This window comes from Centroberyx gerrardi, chromosome 18 (assembly GCF_048128805.1).
Source record: "Centroberyx gerrardi isolate f3 chromosome 18, fCenGer3.hap1.cur.20231027, whole genome shotgun sequence".
Lineage (NCBI taxonomy): Eukaryota > Metazoa > Chordata > Actinopteri > Beryciformes > Berycidae > Centroberyx > Centroberyx gerrardi.
The window spans coordinates 19,353,361-19,373,998 of record NC_136014.1 but is presented as its reverse complement, the minus strand read 5'-3'; the positions used below and the strand labels follow the sequence as shown (position 1 = coordinate 19,373,998).

Genomic DNA, 20,638 nt, shown 5'->3' with positions numbered 1-20,638 from the left:
GTCACATATACCTACATGCACCCACACACACACACACACACACATAAACACAAACACACACAACATCACACACATCTCTCCTTCCCTTTCTCCCTCTCTCTGTCTCTCCTTCCACCTCTCTTTCTCTGCTGTATCTCTGTTTGCATAATTCTTCCTGGTTGAGAGGTTCAGTTTCCTCTTGCTAAGAATAATAACAATGACTACCTGGCAGTGTGACTGAAGTGCTGCGATGAACACTGGGGAACAGGAGGGGCCTTCCTGATGTCAGCACTACCCTGGCACCCGTAGGCAGAGTGTGTGTGTGTGTGTGTGTGTGTGTGTCTGTCTGTTTGTCTGAGAACCTATTGGTCCCTGAGTCTGTTAATGTTTGTGTGTGTGTGTGTGTGTGTGTGTGTGTGTGTGTGTTTCTGTCTGTTTGTCTGTGAGCTCATTGGTCTCCGAGTCTATTGATGTTGGCACTGGTGTGTGTGTGTGTGTGTGTGTGTCTGTCTGTCTGTTTGTCTCTCAGTCTGTTGATGTTTGCATTTGTGTGTGTAGGCGTGTGTGTGTGTGTGTGTGTGTGTCTCTCTGTCTGTCTGTCTGTCTGTCTGTCTGTGAGTATATAGGTCTCTGAGTTTGTTATGTGTATGTGTGTGTGTGTGTGTCTGTTTGTCTTTCTGTCTGTGAATCTACTGGCCTGTAAGTCTGTTGATGTTTGCATTTATGTGTGTGTGTGCGTGTGTGTGTGCGTGTGCGTGTGCGTGTGCGTGTGCGCGTGCGCGTGTGACTGCAACTATGCGCGTGCCTGCAAGCGCGTGTGCATGTGTGTACAGAAAGCATAAAGCGCCCCATTGATAAGAACAAGTTCTTCTTGTTAACCTATCAGTAGAGCTGGACCTGAGCCAGCATTCAGGTCCCGGGGGCGTTTTCCTCCACAACCCCCGGTACGACACGCCAGTTACTATTGCACAGCCCCAGACACGCAGGGCCAGATAGCCCGGGAACGCAACATGTGTTAACACTCTCCCTCCAAGAGATACATTGAAGAGGACATTGAGCAATGTTTCGTCTTACATCTCTCTTGCGACCGCCTCCTCTGCAGCCTCCTAAAACGCTTCCATGTGCAGTCCGCGCATTCCTCCTACCTTTCTGAGGCATTCCGAGACTCTCCCCGAAGACACCCGATACCCAGGGGAAAGCAGATAGTCATGAGAAATACCTGCTAGCTCTAGTTGCCATAACAGTTTAAAATAACAGGAGGGGGGATTTTTGCCATTCCCCTGTTCTTTTTTGCACATGTGCTGGCTATTGTTGTTTTTTTTTTTCTTCTTATACCCCAGAGAGAAGGAGCCAAGGCTGTTTTATGACGCTAATAATCACCACCCCTGGCGGCCGCGTAGGGACATCAGCTGCAATCGGCAGTTGTCGGGCGCACCTCGTTGTCAAATAAAAGTGTCTGGATGAAGGTCGGTGTGAGAACAAAGAGGTTCAGTGTGTGGGATAACCAGCCTGCAAACCTACTGTTTCAGCGCGTGCGTGTTTTGCCTCTCGTCTATTTGTTTAACCATAGCAGACCGCTGTGGATGTGGGGCAAGCTGCAGAGCCAATCGGCACACGGATCCTTGACAGCGGGGACTATCACAGTAAATCTGTGCAGAACCACACAATTAATCACAACAGTGAGTCGAACAAGTGGCTCAGCATGACAAATGTGTGTGGGCAGTGCACGCTGGGAGCAGAAACATGGCATTTAGTATAGGCATTACACACATCAAGATTACGTTTAATAAAAAACAGGATGCCCACATTCAAATGTGGAGCCGTTGCACATGAGGCTGTATGGACCGGGAGTCAGTAACTCATAAAGGAAGGGCTGTGTTGTTCACATCTGTTTTTACAGATAGATCAGGAAATGTGAAGGCGGACAGAGCAATAGGGATGAACACAACCACAATGATAGACAAGGGTTTAGTTTGCTGCATCTAAATTTAACGCATCATGATCTTCTAACCGTTTGATGTGCAATTGCATAGAACATTTGCGTGAATTGATTTACTAACATGCCCCTCAACACAGGATGTTATGTGGAAATTCAAGAAACAGGATTTAAAGAGCATGAATGTGCTTTTAAAAACATCGGGACTTTTATTTTCCAGATGTCTTTGAAATGGATCCATAGCCATGTCACCACCAAAGCATGCATTCCATTATTACCATTGTTTAAAAGCTTTACCTCTTAAAGTAAATGTGAAGTGACAAATCCAAAAGGGTTCAGCCTCGCTTCAGACAAAGAAGGGGGGAGGTCTTACAAATGGAATTGTCCCCATGGGCAAACCACATAATATTCATATCAAACCCAATACATCTACCACATGAATTTCTAACCATGCAATCAGGGGCTTTGCCAAGTTAGTGAATACACCCCGATCAGCCTGATGATAAGAGGGGACTAACGGGGCACTGTGGCTTTGTGAAAGGCCACGGTCTCGTTAGCTAGTCAGACATCTTGATTCAGTTCAGAATATTAGCTCATATAAACGCCCCCTATACTGCAAATCTCTAGAATCTAATCCGACAGGAACAAATCAATCCCATGAATGATACACGGTCCAAACTCCCCTAACCTCGTGAAACCCGGACTTTGATTTTGTCTGCATTTTTAATTTCTCCTCGCTATATGGAACTAGCAACGCCTGATAACTATGGAAACTAAGCAATGTCTTCGAACTGGAAGCAGTTTGTGAGGACAATGGGTTTACGTTGTAACATTAAATATAACATTTTAGAGAGTGTATCAAATTGTTTATTTCAATGTAAGAACCTTGCAGTGCAAATGACAACCGATGTCACTGGCAAAAGTTTAAAAGACAAAAAAAATGCTCTTACTGCTCCAACTACACATGTTGTTTGCATGACAACCATGCTGTGTTGACATGACAACCTGAGCCTGGCAGGGTATTCTTACTGATATTACAGCCTCAATCATCATTTATCACTCTTTCACTTTTCTCTACATTAACCTCTTGAAACCCTGTAATGGCCATTCACCTCCGTCCACTTCCCTCAGTTATTCTGGGCAGTAGGTCTTATAAATAACTAATAAAGACGAAAGCTATGATGTATTCATCTTAATGCTAGGTGGCATCAGGGACAGGTGTGCTGGCTTATTCCTACTGTTCTCAAGACAGCGCAATTAATCTGCTTTCTGCCAAGTTAAGAGCAAAGAGTGGACTGCGGAAAATGGAAAATGAAAAATGAAAAACCAAAAGGGAAAGTCATGAATTTTACAGTGAATTCAAGCCAATAAGTACCTGACCTTGGCTACCTTTCCGCTTTGTTCATTTCTTCTTCCTCTCTCTTTTGTGTTGAGCAGTATTTTTTATTTCCTTAAAAAAAAAAGGGAAAGGGAAAGGGCCAAGAGATGAAGCACGAGTGAAAGCCGCTGTTCCCGAAATAGAAAACAAAAGAAGAGGAGGTGATTCTGGTGTCTGCCGGGGAGAGGGAAAGTGGAGAGATATTAGCCATATGTGATTCATTTACAACGGCATGCTTCAATTAATCTGGGCAGGGTGGCAGGCGCCAGGGTTGGGCCCCGTGCCACCTGAGCGAGAGAGGAAGAGTGATCTGCCGGGGCGACGCTACGCTGTGAGGGATGAGCAATGGAAACAGATCCCTTCGAATCGATACGCCTTACATTATTGCTCACACCGAACTCGTCCCGTTCTCCTCCCCTCCTTCCAGATGACTATCCCTTTCCCCTCCTCTTGCTCTCTCCCTGGCTCTCCTCCTCTCAGCCTCCCTTTGTTCTCTTCCCTTCAAGGGATGTGAGGACTAGGCCAGTAAAGGGACAGGGACCTGGAACAAGGCGTTCTGATTCGTCTGGCGTCCCAGAAGCACCCCGGGAGGAGTGGTAATTCTCATGTAGGCATCCACCTAGAGACACCCCAAGGATGTTTTGTGAGACTATTTTCAAACTGGGGCGGCGTGCTGCGGCAGTAAGTGAAAGCAAAAGGGGACAAACTGGCGAGGGGCTAAAACCACAGTGACCAGATGGAACCACAGATTGTTTTAAGGGGGCTACTGCCTCAGCAAAACCATATGGGGCAAAAATGCTATTTAGCAAAATTTTCATTTATGTTTTTTCACGACATGATGAGCAGCACTGGAAGATCTTGTAAACAAAAGATAAAGTGCTATGTTGTATGCCATCCACACGTGAGGGAAAATCTGTCTTCATCTGTGTGCCTCCGGGGCTTGTTGCTGTGAAGAGTTTTATTTCAACTTGTGAGCATTATTCCAAAATAAGAACAAATTAACTCTTGCCAAGTTTAAATACAGTAAAGCATTACCTTACAGTAAAGCTTGCCAAGCTTAATACTGTGAGTCTGATTGTTGCTAATCTAAATATTCAGCAAAAAAAGAAAAAGTCCACTATGATGAATTAACCAGGGGAAAGAAATGTATATTAAGTAACAGGATAAAAATATAAAATGACGACAGTAGATGGAAAAAGACATGCAACAGTGTCAGTATGGCAGAGGATTAAAAGCTGCAGCTTACCAGTGTTTGACAGCATAATCATGTTTTTAGCTGTTTTGTAATCTGTTTCACCTGGCTTCTGATGTAATCTGGATTTATCCAAATTCCTGCCTTCCCCCTTATGTATCGGAGGATTTTTCGACTGAGAGCTTTGTACTTGAAAGACAAGGGAAAGGGTAAGATAGATAATAAAGCCCCTTCAAAACTGCTACAGTGTATCCTTTTGGCCATATGATGCTTAAATGTCTCTCTGCTTCCCACTTGACTTAAGACAATTATAACTTCCCATGAGGAATAAAGATAGTTACATAGCTAATGTTGGATCTGAAAGCCAAGACACGAGTCTACAATTATAATGAGGAAAACCTCCATGCCTCAACCATAACCAGTGTGTGTGTGTGTGTGTGTGTGTGTGTGTGTGTGTGTTGGATGTAAATACCAAATCTAGACAAATTTAATAACTGAGGATGATAAAGATCATTTCTGCTCTTTATTTTATTCAGTATTAGGTAAATAAGCAAAGTTTCATATCCACACAAAGTACGCATCATCCTTGGGTTTAATGTTGGAATAACCAATTAAGGCCCATATGAAATTTTGTAATTATATCTAATTAAAATATAATAATTAATAAGTGTCTCAGGTCATGCCAGTGTAAATTGGTGTGAGACGTTCCCCACTCAAACACTAATTAGAAATCATGCAATAATTAATCAGCTGGATGCCAATGCTGTGAGAGAGAAAAGGTTCAGGGGAGCGTGGTGTTTGGTGTTTCAGGGCTTAGTTAGTAAGCTGGAAGGTAAAGCCAAAGATAAACACAGATTGTCATTCAAGCAGAGACGGGCCTTCTAAACAGTTGGCGATAGCCGTAAAATATTGATAAAATCAAGGGTTTTCTTAAGAGTCGGCTGGGGTCAAATGTATCAGTGCAGCTGAGCTGAGTCGTGTCAGATATCAGTACAGATTTAGTCTAACGCTTGTGATGCTTTGGCTCCCCAGAGCAAAATCCAACGAACACTGACTGACTCAGACCTGCACAAAATATTGGTTGAATAAATGTTGAATACTAAAAACATGAGGAGCACTTAATATATTTTATCTGGGATATGCCCCCTTTTGAGGCTGTTTAAGAGCCTGGCAGGATAAATCAAGCTCACCTAGTGTCGTCAAGCATAACTACAGTCTAAATATGCTTTTGCTCAGGTCTGTTCAGGATCGTCTTATCTCTGAATGACTCATATGATATCCGTGTCATACCAGTAGTCATCATGAATCCACTGCGGTGGGGACTGAATCAGGGTCTGGAGACCAGGTTGGGTCTGGCCCTCGGTTAAGTGACTCATGGATGGATCTACAGTATTTGTACAGTTTAGCCTGGGAGGCAGGAGCGGCCCACAGCCCCCTTCCACCCACCCAGATATCCACATGCTAAGACTTCCTCTATGCTCAACTCAGGAGGGGAAATTCGGCCCAGATGTGACTTCAAACGGAAGAAAAGCTGCGGGGATTGGAGGTGGGATCAGGCCCATCCTTTGCGTGACCCCGAGACCTGTTCCTTCCTGGCATCTGTCTCTTTTCTCCCCTTCTGTTCTTTCTCTGATCATCTCTTGTATCTATGTGTCACTCCCTCGCCGCTCCGTCTTTTGCTCTTAAACAACGGCACCAGTGTTTTTGACAAGTCCGTCCAGTGTCATTCTTACTGTGGTTACCCAAACCCATGGATTTCATGGGTTTGGGGGGAAAATCCACCCTAAAAAACAACTATTGTTGAAGTGGCTTACATTTCTCTGGTCCCTGTGGTGTATTTTTCTTATTCCTGTGGATAACTGGCCAAAAGTAAACAACGTGACGTCATGTCAAGGTATTTCCAGGAGCTACAATGCAGTTTGATAGCAGAAAATCTTTTAGCTATCTAAAACATAAATGGTGAAAATCAGGTTTTGGCGTCAGTCTCTCACAATCAAAGAGCAATCGCTTCTTTCTGGACTCACCATTTTTTTTAACGATGTTCAACAACCATACAGAGAGAAACAGCAGAAAAAAACAGCTTCCATCTTTGCAGATCTGTCGTCAGCAGCGTCTTCGAGGGCATTTTTGTTATTTTGAACAACCAGGCACGGCACACACAACGGCATTGAGCTCTCTCCACTCTCGCTTTCTCTCGACTGGAAAAGCTTAACTACACTATCACCGTACACTATCTCCACCTACACATATACAGCAGAGAGAACCCTCTTCTCTAGGGATTGTTGAAAGCCATTCTGGGAAAAGTAGGAAATCGCTAACTGAAGTGGAGGCAGGTTGAGGGAAAGTGGGTATAGCAGAAAAGTAAATTACAACACTTCATCACAAAGTAACTCCAGGAATGCATTGAGCATCACAAATTGATGATATCCAGCGGTGTAAGAGCACCCGAGGGTGGGCTTTTCGCTTTAAGGTATATTTTTTGATACTGGAAGGCGAGGATAGTGATGAGTCAGCACAAAATGGCCATCAATTATCTCAATAATGAAAGTGTCCAGCAAACAGTCTGAGATATGAAATCCTATCATGATAAGAATAACATGGTACGTACATGTCAATAACAGCAGTAATCCACTGTCTTTTTTCCGTCTCCCATTGAGCCGATTTCAAGTCTCCCCGCCTCTTTTCTTCTATCTCCATCTCTCTCTTTCCCCCCTCTCTGTTTGCCTCCATCTCCCCCTCTCTCTCTCTCTCTCTCTCTCCATTTCTCCCGCTCTGCTTCTCTCTCTCTCTCCCCCATCCCTCCCTCAGCAGAACTACAGGGCCTTGCTTGTTGTCAAGTCAGTGTTTTTACAGCCTGGCATTAGCACAGGGCAGCATTCAGTCAGGGCCCCGCTTTCACTTCAACCCCCCCCCCCCCCCCCCTATAATTCACATGCTCATGTGAGAACGCGTTGCCTTCGCCGCTGCCGATGAAATGAGCACGACTCCGACTGAGCTTTGCCAGCCTTGCAACAGCCTGACAGACGATTTTATCCTTCGCATAAAAGGAACTTTAAGCTTTACAAGTAAATCTTTACGCGTTACACACACACAACACGACAGTAGAAAGACTCAGATTTAGTGGCGGTGTACGTAGTTCTCTTACAGGACAGTCAGCAGTCGATTTGTTCAACTTTAACAAGGAAGGAAGGTTGGGGAGGTAAATTGTTGTTTACACTCACTCTCTAATTAGAGGACTGCATTTCATCATTTGGGAGATACCATATCCTCTTATTACATGCTTGTGTACAGAGATGTGTGTATTGTGTGTGTGGATGTGTGCCTGTAGGTGTTTTGCATTTTTCGGTGTGTCTGTCACTCAAGATATGTTTGCATTCACTGAAGAACAGAATGCCCGGTGGGGATGCGGGACAAAAAAATGAATCTATAATTTTCATCTGGAGGGGCTTAGGTGTCGGTGCAATCCTCTGACTCCCTCGTTTCCTCTCGGCTCGCTCCTTGATACACTGTGCGTCACTGGCTGACTAGTTTTCACAGCTTTGAAATTGTCCTTTTCTCTTCTGGGAGTCATGCTGTGACATGAGATGCATGTAGATTGGTAATCGACAGGGGTAAATATAATTACATCGGCGTGGAAATTAATGAACACATTGATCACCCACTGTAAACATAATCTGCATATTTTTTCTTTTGGCCACTGGCTTTCTGAAATCTCAGTGAGGGGTCCAATATCATTACTTTCTTACAGAGATCTTGCCAATAATTGTAAAAAAGGTTTTTTAAACACTGATGTTGTTGACACCTTTGAAGTACCCTTCAACGTCCAGATGTAAATGCATGAAGGGAGAAATGTGATAAGCTAATGATGTCCCTGGGGACCGGAGCGAATATGGCCAAGGAATAAACATATCTGCATATCTGAGTGGACGGCTTTTTTTCTACCCTCCTTTAAAAGTGTTTGCGGTCCCAGCGGGAGCAGATGGACAGAGCGGGCTTTGATGTGCTCTGGGGTCAGCGTATATCTGCAGTTTTATCAAGGTACGGCAGCGTGCAGTGTAAATATGCCACACCAAAACTCTGGGCGGGAGTACAGCGGGGAATTTCCAGTGTTAAATGAAGGAGACCGAAATTTCTCTCTGCATTTGTGCAGTCAAGACCTGGAATACGTGTATCAAATATATCCATTACCAAACTTATTGTTAGGCTAATAATAGGCCTTGCACTGCAGGAAAGGCGACAAGGGAAAGGCACAAAGCAGACGATTTCACTTCTTGCCTGTTAGCCCACTTACAGTAGCTTAAATTCACATTCAATTAAACTCAGTTTAGAACTTTGTATGTTATTGTTATGCTCTATGGCAGGCCAATCTGTATTTCTGAGCTATTTTACAGCTCTCTCCCATTCAGCTCTTATATTTACAACAATGGACAAAACAAATGAACACACCTGGAAAATGTCTTAGATTCTACTTGCCTATACTCCGCTTTTACCCATTCAACCGTCTGAAAACTGCAGTTTTTCCCCAGCTGCATGCCTGAAACAGACATTTCGTAATACCTCCCACAACCACATCAACCAGGAACTGAGGGTGCTGCAAAACGTGTCCATCAAGGAGAAAATAAAAATAGGCTGTTTCCTCTGAATTCATTCAATCTATAATTCATGCTGTGTAGGCTACAGAAGCTTGATTTATGAAGGAATTAAATGTTGTGGACTGGGCCTTGCAAGGCTGTCCATCTCTGGGAGGTGACAGCCAGAATTAAACATGAAAGGCAAACACTGAACAACCAAATCATCTCATGGAGAGTTGATGTATTAGAAGACATCAATATAGCTCATGCTGGCCTCCCTGACTGGACAAAATGAGTTTGGTCATTTGAATGGAAGCCACAGTCTACATCATTTATTTGCCGTTGTTCCAGAACTTTTCACGAGTTACTGTATGTTGAATGTGGGTCACCAAATGTCAAAGGGTTAAATTGATGCAATTTGGCAGCTGAAGCCAAAGATCAAAGGCAAAAACGCACCTGCTGACCTGTGGGGCTCGTGATTTCATCTCGTGCCTTTCAGACACTGGCTTTGGCTATAAACTGTTAGATGGAAAACTACATGACAACTGGCTCAGCAGAACATCGACAGTTTTAGTATTTTTAATGGGAATGTATGTGTGTGTGTGTGTGTGTGTGTGTGTGTGTGTGTGTGTGTGTGAGAGAGAGAGAGAGAGAGAGAGAGAGAGAGAGACGCAGGCAAATGCTTGCGTCTGCACGCGCGCCGGCGCGCCCACGCGTGTGTGAAAGCAAAAGAGTGTGGGCAAAGCAATAGTGCAATGCTGAATCAGTATTTAGTGCGAAGCAAAGTAGTCAGATGAAATTACTTTGGCTGTCAGTGTGTGTCTAAATGCTTCAAATCACTACATGAAAGTAGGGGGAATAAAGAAGATGCTATACCATTTTAATTTAAAGCTAATTAGCTCCAGTTCTAATTAAAATAACCCTTACGAAAAAGAACTGCCGTAATCCTATAATATTTTTTACGAGGATAGCTTACTATATATCACAGCAAAAGTAGTAAGCCCCTTTAGGAATATTATAGTGACCTAATAGGAGATAAACACCACAAAGGTCCCTATAAACTCGCTACTCACTACACTTTAAATACCTAGGAATGTTAGTGAGTTATAGTGATTTTTCGTTAAGGAATATATGGAGCTCAAACCAATTTAAAACTGACTTCGTGTCGATTTTTTAAAAATTTTCTGATTATTAAATTGCTAATTAAATGTAAGACGTAGCAGGGCAAGGTAAGCTTACCTAATGGCATAAAGTGTGTTGAGAGAGAAACTATTTTCTGCAGTGTGAGGGCAGCAGGGAGGATCTGTGGCTTAAAGCCATCTCGGAGCTGCTGGAGGAGATGCATTCTTTATTCTGAGAAGGGTAGGAGGGACTGAGAGAGAGAGAGAGAGAGAGAGAGAGAGAGAGAGAGAGAGAGAGAGAGAGAGAGGTGAGCGGAGCGCACACAGAGCACTATCAACTGGAGAGAGAGAGAGAGAGAGAGAGAGAGAGAGAGAGAGAGAGAGAGAGAGAGAGGTGAGCGGAGCGCACACAGAGCACTATCAACTGAATCCATCTAAGAGGAAAACAACTCCCAGGGAGTCCGGTCCGAGCTGCGTAGACACTGAAAGGCAAGTTTGATCTCCCCACTAAACAGCGAAGCGGACGCAGGCCGTGATGGCCCGTGGCGGATCAGGCGGCGGAGACCTCGGCGAGTGCGTCCTCACCGTTTGGGGAGAGTGGAAGGGGAGAGGTGGGCGCTGCGATCCTGCTCTCGCCGCTTTGGTCCTCATGCATTGCAGACGGTGCTGAGTGAACCGGAGCTCGGCTGTGAAGCGGCTGGGAGCTGCAAAAAAAAAAACAAAAAAAAAAAAGTGCGGACAGCGCTGCGGACGCTCAACCGGGGACCCATGCAGGCAAATATGTTGTTCCGTAGACTCACCGGTTTCAAGCTGCCGATCGGAACCGACTCGCACCAACGTTACCGAACGGACCTTTACGCACGGTCATATACCAGGACCGCATGAAGGACAGAGGCATAAAGAAAAGGCAAAAGTTGAACGCGATAACGGGGTTTGTAATGGATACGGATAAAGGCTCGTCAAAGGTACAGTGGACGTTTTATTGCCCAGCACCTAGTTGGAGAAAAAGAATAGGAGCAATTACTAGTTTTGCCCGGGCCTATTTGTCATTAACACCCGATTACTTTTCAAATTGAATTCAATGTATTATATATGAATATGCCATATATATTCAGTTTATGCAATCCCTTACAGTTTAAACCGTTCCACATTATGTTTTCACCAAAAGTAAAAGCCAACTTATCACCCCAACCAGCATGAAGGAAAAGGTGTTCATCTCGCCAATTCCCAGCTACTTTATACATTAATTAAAATGGTTGGATAATTTATTCATGGGTTAATTAGATTTTTCATCGGGTCAAAGATTACTGCACTACAAAGCGCACCGCTCCACATTTTACACCCCGGAGAAAACCAGACTTTTTTTTTGGAGGGGCTTTCACTCTCAATGCACTGCACGGTTTTCAATCCCCCTTTGTAATAATTCATTCAAATGAACACCGCTCACTGGGCAAGCTTTGAAGTATACCTGATCCGCCTCTTATCGCCTTTTAAATACCCTATCCATTTTAAACTTTTAATTGCGTTTCTGTCAGTAAATCCAGTTCTAATCGGATTGTCCTGGCAAGATATCACATTGTTCATCTGGCGGTGAGAAACTGTGCTCCCTCGGCTGAAAATAATAAAAAACGTCTTTCTATCTTGTTAAAAACACCTTGGTTTGGAAACAACACTTCCACTTCTTGATCTATCCAAGTCCTCCAAATAGCAGGTTATGTATCGCCTCAAGTAAAGAACAACTTAATCTCATGCTTCCTCTGAAGGTTTATTTTCATACATATTATTTGGTTCTTCGTGGCACTTTATTTATGCAGCTATAATCATCTTGATGCTGCTGCCTTCTGCTGTTGATTCTGCTGCTGTGGCAGCACATTTTATCGCCTCATGTGGTTGCTTATTCCACATTCCATTTCCTATGTAAGCTTATTTGATTAAATTTAGCTCTTTCAATTTAGAAAAGTAGATCACAGATACGTCAAAGGATTGTTTCTCCATCTCTGCCACAAGGAGTCCATGCAGCCTCCATCTCATCAACAAACAACACAGGGTGTTGCAAGAAGCAGGGCTGCTCAGCCAGATAACTGCATTTTTTCCATTTCATTTTTTTTTTTTTTCATAAAATAACTTCCCCTGGTGGCTGCAAGACCTATAACCAATACCTGACATTTAATTTCACAAATTATCCAAAACATCAAGAATTGTATGTATTATTTTCGTAGTTATCTGCCTAACTAGCTGTTCCTGTTTCTTGACATGCCCTGCAGGACACCAGAGAACAGAGAACACCTTAATCCACACTCATGGCCATTCCTGTGCTTAGCATTCAACCCATCCTTGCCATTACTTATTAAAAGGGATACAGGCTCATCCAGCGTTGACTCAGGGTGGAGCTCCAGTTAAGCTGAAAGCACCGCTGACAACCAGAATCTTTCAATCATCCGAGGGCAGAAAAAAATGTGTGATGGGTCATAAAACTTGGAATAGTGGATCTGGGGTCTACTGTAATCCAGTGGCCTTGTGCCATAGTAGAAACCTCCCCATGCTGAAAAATAGCTTGTATCGATCATTTATTGCAGGTGGAGGGACTAAATTATTTTCCAATCCCATTTCATTTGACAGCCTATGGTGAGAGGGGGAGGTTGGTGTGTAGGGTCTCTCTCTCTCTCTCTCTCTCTCTCTCTCTCTCCCCACCTCTAATTCCACTCTGCAGAGCCTTAATTCACGAGTTTGATGATAGCGTCTTGTGGCCGACATTGTAATAATGAGCTCCTCCTCCAAAAACACCCCCGGCAAAACATCGCCTCCGTTTATTGCAAGCACTGGTGTGTCTACTCGTGTACCTCTGCCCTCAAAGTCTGCTCCAGCAGACACAAAAAAGGCGGTCGTCACAGCTCTCCTATTCCTTTTTTTGTCCAGGAAGCCTTGGTTTTTTTTTCTCTAGTCTATCCTTGAGGGTTCAAAAAGAGCCGATGCCTTTATTAGCTTTAGCTCTCTTAGCATGTTTTCTGTTCAGCGACGTTGATGTGTTGCTCAGAACCTCTGTGAATCCATGAGTGTGTGTCCTTGCAGTGCTCTATTCCCTCCTTTGATAGAGCAGAAGGGATAAAAGCCTCCTTTATGTCTGTGAAACCGGATGTGCAAGAGCTGGTCTGAATATTTATCAGATGGTTTGACATTTTTTGAAATAGCCAGCGCATAATTTCAGAGCTGCAGTGAACGCTACGTTTTGTGACTGTGTCTTTCTGTTTGCGAGAGAGAGAAAGAGTGAGTGTGTGTGAGAGAAGGAAAGAGAGCTTATATGTGTGTGTGCATGTGTGTGTGCATGCTTTCATGTGAAAGAAAGAGACAGAGAGGGAGAGAGAGAGAGAAAGAGAGGCCCCTTTTTCAGAGAACAGGCCACCCCTGAAAATACTAATCTAGCATTTCTTTGTTTTCCCACAGGTCTCTGGATCCAAATGTCACCCCCCTTGGACTCTGCCCCGGTCGGGGACCAGCAGTGTGTGACGGACAGGCGAGTGGAGCCTGCGGTGGCTCTCTACTGCGTGGCTTCAAATTGGCCCTGGCTGGGCTCTGCATGGAGCAGCGAGTGAAGAGTCCTGCTACGGTCTGATGTCTCAGCATGGATGGAGTCAGTCAGAGGACTGGCCACCACTAATGAGACCATCGCTCTTCAGTTGAGGACTAGCATTTACAGGATTACTCCCACGGTTTCCTGCTCTTTCCCCAGTTAACTGCATCATTACCAAACTCTCCTAGATGGACTTTCTTGGGTCTGTTTTTTGGTGGATATATACTTCATTGCCTTCCTGATTTTGATATTTGTTTTATGTCCTCACAGCTCCTTTTTTATTTTTTGATTTCCCATTCCCTGTTTTGTTTTTCCACTATGGAGTTTCTGGCTGGACCCTGGAATAAAGATTGGGCTTCATTCATGCGATTTTGGTTGACTGTCATCCTAAGCCTCCAAATGCACTTCCGCCCGGGTGCGTCTTGCCCGGTGGAGTGTCGTTGCGACAAAACGTTTGTGTACTGCAACGAGCGCAGCCTGACGTCGGTGCCTCTGGGAGTCCAGGAGGGCTACAAGGTCCTCTACCTTCATAATAACCAGATCAACAATGCCGGCTTCCCCGTGGAGCTTCACAATGTGGCCTCCGTGGAGACCGTCTATCTCTACGGCAACCAGCTGGACGAGTTCCCCCTCAACCTGCCCAAAAACACCAGGGTACTGCATCTCCAGGAGAACAACATCCAAACTATCTCCAAGACGGCCCTGGCCCAGCTGACCCGCCTAGAGGAGCTGCACCTCGATGATAACTCCATCTCCACAGTGGGGGTGGAAGAAGGGGCCTTCAGGGAGGCAGTCAGCCTCAAACTCCTCTTCCTCACCAAGAACCACTTGAGCAGCGTTCCCATTGGCCTCCCTGAGGACCTGAAAGAGCTGCGGCTGGACGAGAACCGCATAGCTATCATTGCAGAGGAGGCCTTCCAGAACGTGACGCGTCTGCAGCGCCTCCTGCTGGACGGGAACCTGCTGACGGACGAGGGCATTGCGCCAGGGACCTTCCAGGACCTGGTCAACCTCCGCGAGCTGGCCCTGGCCCGCAACTCGCTCACCTTCCCCCCTCCCCTCCTACCCAGCCAGTCTCTGCTCAAACTCAGCCTGCAGGAGAACCAGATAGACCAGATCCCTGTGGCGGCCTTCTCCAGCCTCCACAAGCTGGAAAAACTGGATGTCTCCAACAACCAGCTGCAGACCCTCACACAGGGCGTGTTCGACGGGCTGGCGAGCCTAAGGCAGCTCACGGTGCGAAATAACCCCTGGCGCTGCGACTGTGCTGTGAAATGGGTGGTGGTGTGGCTCAAGTCGCTGCCCACCTCCCTCAACGTCCGAGGGTTCATGTGCCTGAGTCCGGAGAAGGTGCGCGGCATGGCAATCAGAGAGCTCACCCTGGATGTTATCCAGTGTCCAACGGGTGCTGACCAGTCACCCTGGCCCACCCTCCGCTCCACGCCCCCTCCCTCACCCACCACCACCCCTATCACCACCATGATCACCACCCTCATCCCCACTTCCACCCGGTACTACTTTGACTCGCCCTCCCCTCCCTTACCCCCGCTCCACAACAACCCCTCCGGGCCCCTGCCTCCTTATGAGGACCCTCTGCAGATCTCCTTCCATGTGGTGAACTCCTCCTGCATCGAGGTGAGCTGGGCTTCCTATTTTACCGTCACGGCCTACAAGGTCACTTGGGTTAAAAGGGGCCAAAACCTGATGAGCGACGGGACCCGGGAGCGGACAGTGAGCGGGGACCGGCGGCACCTCAGCCTCACCAACCTGGAGCCCCGGTCCGTCTACCGGATCTGCGTGTACGTGCTGGACACCCTGAACTCCTACCGGCCCGGAGAGGATACTATATGCTCTGAGGCCAGGACCAAGTCGGCCTCCAATATCAAGCCTACCGGCTCAGAGCAGGCGGCTCAGCAGGACATCAACTCCACCCTGCTACTGGCTGGGATCATAGGCGGGGCGGTGCTTATCGTCCTGGTAACGCTGCTGAGCCTGTTCTGCTGGCACATGCACAAGAAAAGCCGGTCATCTTCGACCAAGTGGAAATACAACCGGGGCAGGAGAAAAGACGACTACTGCGAGGCTGGAACCAAGAAGGATAACTCCATTCTGGAGATGACTGAGACCAGTTTCCAGATAGTGTCGCTGAACAATGAGCAGCTGCTCAAGGGAGATTTCCGCATTCAGCCCATCTACACACCTAACGGGGGCATTGGATTTAGAGACTGTCACCTCAGTAACAACAGCATAGCCTACTGCAAGAGCAGCAACGTGCCCAGTACAGAGTTCTGCCACACGTGATGCAGCAGCAAACAGTACAGAGGCATTCACACACACACATGCACGCACACACACACACACACACACACACTCACACACACACACACCACATAAACATACACATGCACACACACATACACAGAGTTTGTGTAGACGATAAACATTTTAAAAAATCTAGTGAAATATAACTGTACCATATATATTTCCAAGTTCTGTCTACGATGTAATTTATACTGTGGATAATAATGTGGGATTCTCTGCTATCTTTTTTATTCTTAGTGAAAGAGATACAAATGTTTCTTTTTTTATAACCAGCAGGGTTTTGGAAGTTGTTTTAATGGTCAGTACTGTACATGAACAAGGATTTGTACAATCACGGCACCCTGGGTGTAGCTTCTGACGAACGCTGTCAGCCTTGGAGTAGTTGGGCGCTTAGAGGGCTGGGATTCTTTGCTAACCACAGAAGCAAAATATGGCCTTTGCGCTCGAAACACTGCAAAACCCCCTCAACAGAACAGTAGTAAAGACAACACAGCACTGGGGAAATACAAACACTGCTGATTAGAGCGCTGTGGAAAAATAGCACTGGTTGGTTGGCAGTATGTTGTAAGAAAGAGAGAAAAAAATGAATTGAAGTGCACTTTCTTATTAATGGAACCAAGAGTGTAAGCAGCAATTCAGGAAATGAGCTTTTGGTGGGAATCACATGGGAGGGAATAGGGCACGCTTTTCAACACCTCTTAGCCGTCCCTCGGACTAAGTGGACCATTTTGAATGTGGGAGGTTGTGTAGGGAGAATGTCATCAGTGCTGCTGAAAAGCCGGGACTGAGATTTCCCAAAAGCGCCTTAACACTACAGCATCTCTGTTCTATTCATTTACAATGGAACAAAGGTAGGCTTAGTCGAGAGACGCTTTTGGAAAAAAAACCTACCCTCTGGAAAAGGATGTGTCATTTTCAGCACATTTATTTGTTTAGTCAGGAGCAACACATCTTGATATATTAGGTGTTACTATTAAGTTGAAAAGTAACAAAGGGTTATTATCCCTAATTAGATGTATGAATGTGCAGAGAATTACAGATCCCTTTTAAAGAAATTCCTTAATTTGTTCAGTTTCATGTTCATTCCCTACTCAGAATGTCGTGGCAACTGAGGCCACAAGGGGGCAGTTTCTCTCAGCCTGGTGAGTGAGACAGAGGTAGAGGAGGAGAGCGAGGGCAGAGGGCAAGAGAGAGAGCAGCGTAGATCGCTTTACCTCTACCATTCCCCTGGAGTGCATTACCCCGGCCACATTACTCATGCTCAAACAGCATTGTTTAGAGTATTAATGCTCATCGAGCTACTTAATGATGTGGAATCATTTAAAACTAACGGTGTCCTCTGTGTTCAGTAGCTAAATGATATGGATTTTCACCACCGTGGTCTATCATGAGGGAGGGCTCCTCTGTCTGCATGTGTGCGTGCGTCTTTGTGTGTGTGTGTGTGAGAGAGCAGGAGAGAGAGCGAGTGATAAATGTTCAGCAGGCACACTCATATCACTAATTATACACCCACTTATTTCACCCATGTCCCTGCATTCATTAGTATTTTTGATAAATTAGCAAATTACAACAAAAAGATCACACTCCGCCCAAGCTCCTCATCTGAGTTTTGATTGAGCAGCTCATCTAGCCTCTCATTTATCCCATTGTCTACATTTATGAGACTGTCTATTTCATTTATGGTTTGCTCACCTGAACAATGCACCTGTTCACAACAAACTGCATCAGAGTCGGCGCTGATGAGCCTCACCCAATCTGCCCTCTCTGTCTGTCTGTCTCGCTCTCTCCTGCAGTCGGCCTGTCTCACCCCTTTCTCTCTCTCTCTCTCTCTCTCTCTCTCTCTCTCTGTCTGTCTCTGCATCTCTGATCCCTGCATGGGCTCAATTAAAACAGTTTCTTATGCTTCAGCTCATGGGTCATGGTGGCAGCTCTTGGGATGTGTGGTGCCAGTAAAAGGTCTTCATTATGCACTTCTTAAGAAGACTTTATTTGCTTTGACAAGATTTTATTTTGAGGGGCCAAGCTTAAAGAATTCCCACCGTCGACCCCTCTGCACCCCCCCTCCTCCTCTCGTAATCCTCATCCAAAAAAGGGAGAAAAATATGCAGACCTTATTTTCACTTGGCTGCATGAATCTCACGCTGGGAGAGAGAGAGAGGGAGATTGAGAAAGGAACATGAGGCAAGTGAGTGTGTTAACTCTTTGCAGGGCACAGGCTTGAACGTATACTGTTTAAAGAGCATCAAGTCAACGCAAACAAGGCTGAACATTATGAGTAAAACGATTAAAAGGGCTTGAACTTGATTTATGCCTAGAGTGTCTAGATTATCTCTGTGAGGATTTACCTCAGCAGGCAGAGTATCGCAAAGTAGCTGCATTTAATTCCAGCAATAGCTCAGATCATAATCACATGGGCGACTACTTTGATTTATGGTGATGCATAGACTTACGCAGCCCCGATGTTTAAATTATGTTTAACCTTGACAATGTAATCACTTTTTAAACACAGACATTGTAAAAATATCCGCCTCAACATGTCATTAACATGTCATTTAGTCTCACACGCATCTGAAAATCGTATTTTTCCTAAAAGCAGTGAAAAAGTCTTCTAGTCTGGTGAGATAATTCTATTTGTTACAGTTTCCAAAGTCAGTGGCAGCATCTTGGAACAGGGGAAAATGACACTTGACTGAAGAAAATTCTTGAAACATTTTGCATTGGAAACAAGAAATGATCTCACTGTTTTTTTCACTTGTTTTAAAAAATACGATTTTAAGACTCAATTCTTGATTTAAAAGACTTGTTAAAATGGATATTTTTTGCATTGCATATGTTTATTTAGATCTTCTGTGGTTATCAAAGTGTCTCCACTTTTTTTTTTTTCTACTAATATTCACATATCAGCACACCCAACACACACTGTCCATCAAGACCCACCAAGTTGCCCTGACCCGCTCTGACCTGAGGTCTGATCTATACCCTGCTTAGCCTCATGAAGCTTTTAACTGATTATGTACCTAACAAACAGTTCATCATGTGTGGGTTGCTACATACTGTACAAGCTGACCATAATAATAATAATAATCCCATGCATAAAAACTTGAACCTTTACTTCTGATATTGTTCACATTGATTTCTGTTATGAGTGAACGCCCTGTTTTAAGTCATTTATTACATATTAATCAAACAAGTCAGGTCAAGCTATTGCAACATATAGTATCTCCCCAGTCTGTGAATGTGTTACGGAGACAGAAATTTGCCTTACCTTTTATGCAGTACTGAATGACTAGCTGCAGTTATTTCAAGGAGAGAGGAAGAGATTAGAAAGAGTGAGAGAGGAAGAGAAGCAAAGACGAGACATACAGAGACGGTGAGAGGAACGGGAGGAGATACTGAACAGAAAGCACATTTCTGCAACACATTTCTGCAACGGTGACAACAATAACAGTATTAATACGAAAAACAACAACAGCAAGCATGACAGAGCTAACGAGAGGCTGTTCATCCATAGTGCCAGGCCTTAAGTGGTGCAGGGCTAATGATTCAACCATGGGAAGGAGCTTTGTTGGTTGTTTTGCGGCGTACATTACTCTTAATTTTCTACTTGCTTGATGAAAGAACACAGTTGCAGTGCCGTGACCAATGGAATTACACAAAACGTATTACAGACTTAGACAGACTGCTAGCGTCGGTTTATTACTATTTCAGGGTGCCGAGAAGTAATTTCCCTTAAAGCTCATTGATTCACATTGGAATAATTATGTTTAATCACTGAGAGGTCAATTCAGACAAAGCACTCGAGTGGATGAAATTGAATACGTTTAAGTCATCTTTTTTTTTTAACCCACTCTTTTTTTTTTTCTTCTTCCTGTAGGCAAATCCTTCACTGCAAATATCTATTAGAGAGCAACATTCATTCAAGGATTTTCGCATGTACTGTATTTAGCTTCATAGCTCTTCATTTTCTTTGTGAATTTACCAGGTTTTGGACTTTCACCTTTTAAGTATTTGTCATGCAATCGCCAGTTGGTGGTTGAGATACAGTATGAGCAACCGTACAGAATGTTCTCACGTGGTTTGAGAAAGAAGTCTGGAAATATACGATGCATGTAATGTGGCTGTGTTGGGATACTTTGCCTTCCTGGCTTTCCATCCAGACATCAGCAGCGTTAACCATCCACACCAAGAAGTTTCTTAGGAACCAAAGTTACATTTCTGTTCTCATGATGAAATATTGATGTTGTTCCATGTATGTGCCTTGAGGTTGAACTTACAATGTAAAGTCCTTGAAACCTTTAAATGTTTTTGCACAAAATGTAAATACTTAAGTGAAGCTTTTTGAAAATAAAAGAGCCATGGGATTTGAGCGATCACTCATTTTCATTTCAGCAAAGTGTTACATGCAGCATCTGGAAAGTGTTTGTTTGGCCCTGATTTGAAGAAATTAAGGTTTACAGTCAGTTGTGCTCTGACTATTGATCCTACATTCTTTTTTTTTTCTTTTCTTTTTAACATAATATTGGTTTTCTGTGCTGGCGTATGTACATCTAAGCAATCAAGCTATTAGAGTG

At 44.6% G+C, this 20,638-nt stretch overlaps 1 protein-coding gene across 1 annotated transcript in view; it reads left to right on the top strand.

Moving 5' to 3' along the window:
- Positions 1 to 20,433, top strand: part of flrt2 (fibronectin leucine rich transmembrane protein 2) — a 33,767-nt gene extending 13,334 nt beyond the window's left edge. The window contains exon 2 of the mRNA XM_071913832.2: positions 13,619 to 20,433. Coding sequence (XP_071769933.1) covers positions 14,004 to 16,046 — 2,043 coding nt within the window. The 5' untranslated portion in view covers positions 13,619 to 14,003 and the 3' untranslated portion in view covers positions 16,047 to 20,433. The remainder of the gene's footprint in view (positions 1 to 13,618) is intronic.
- Positions 20,434 to 20,638: the final 205 nt, after the last annotated feature.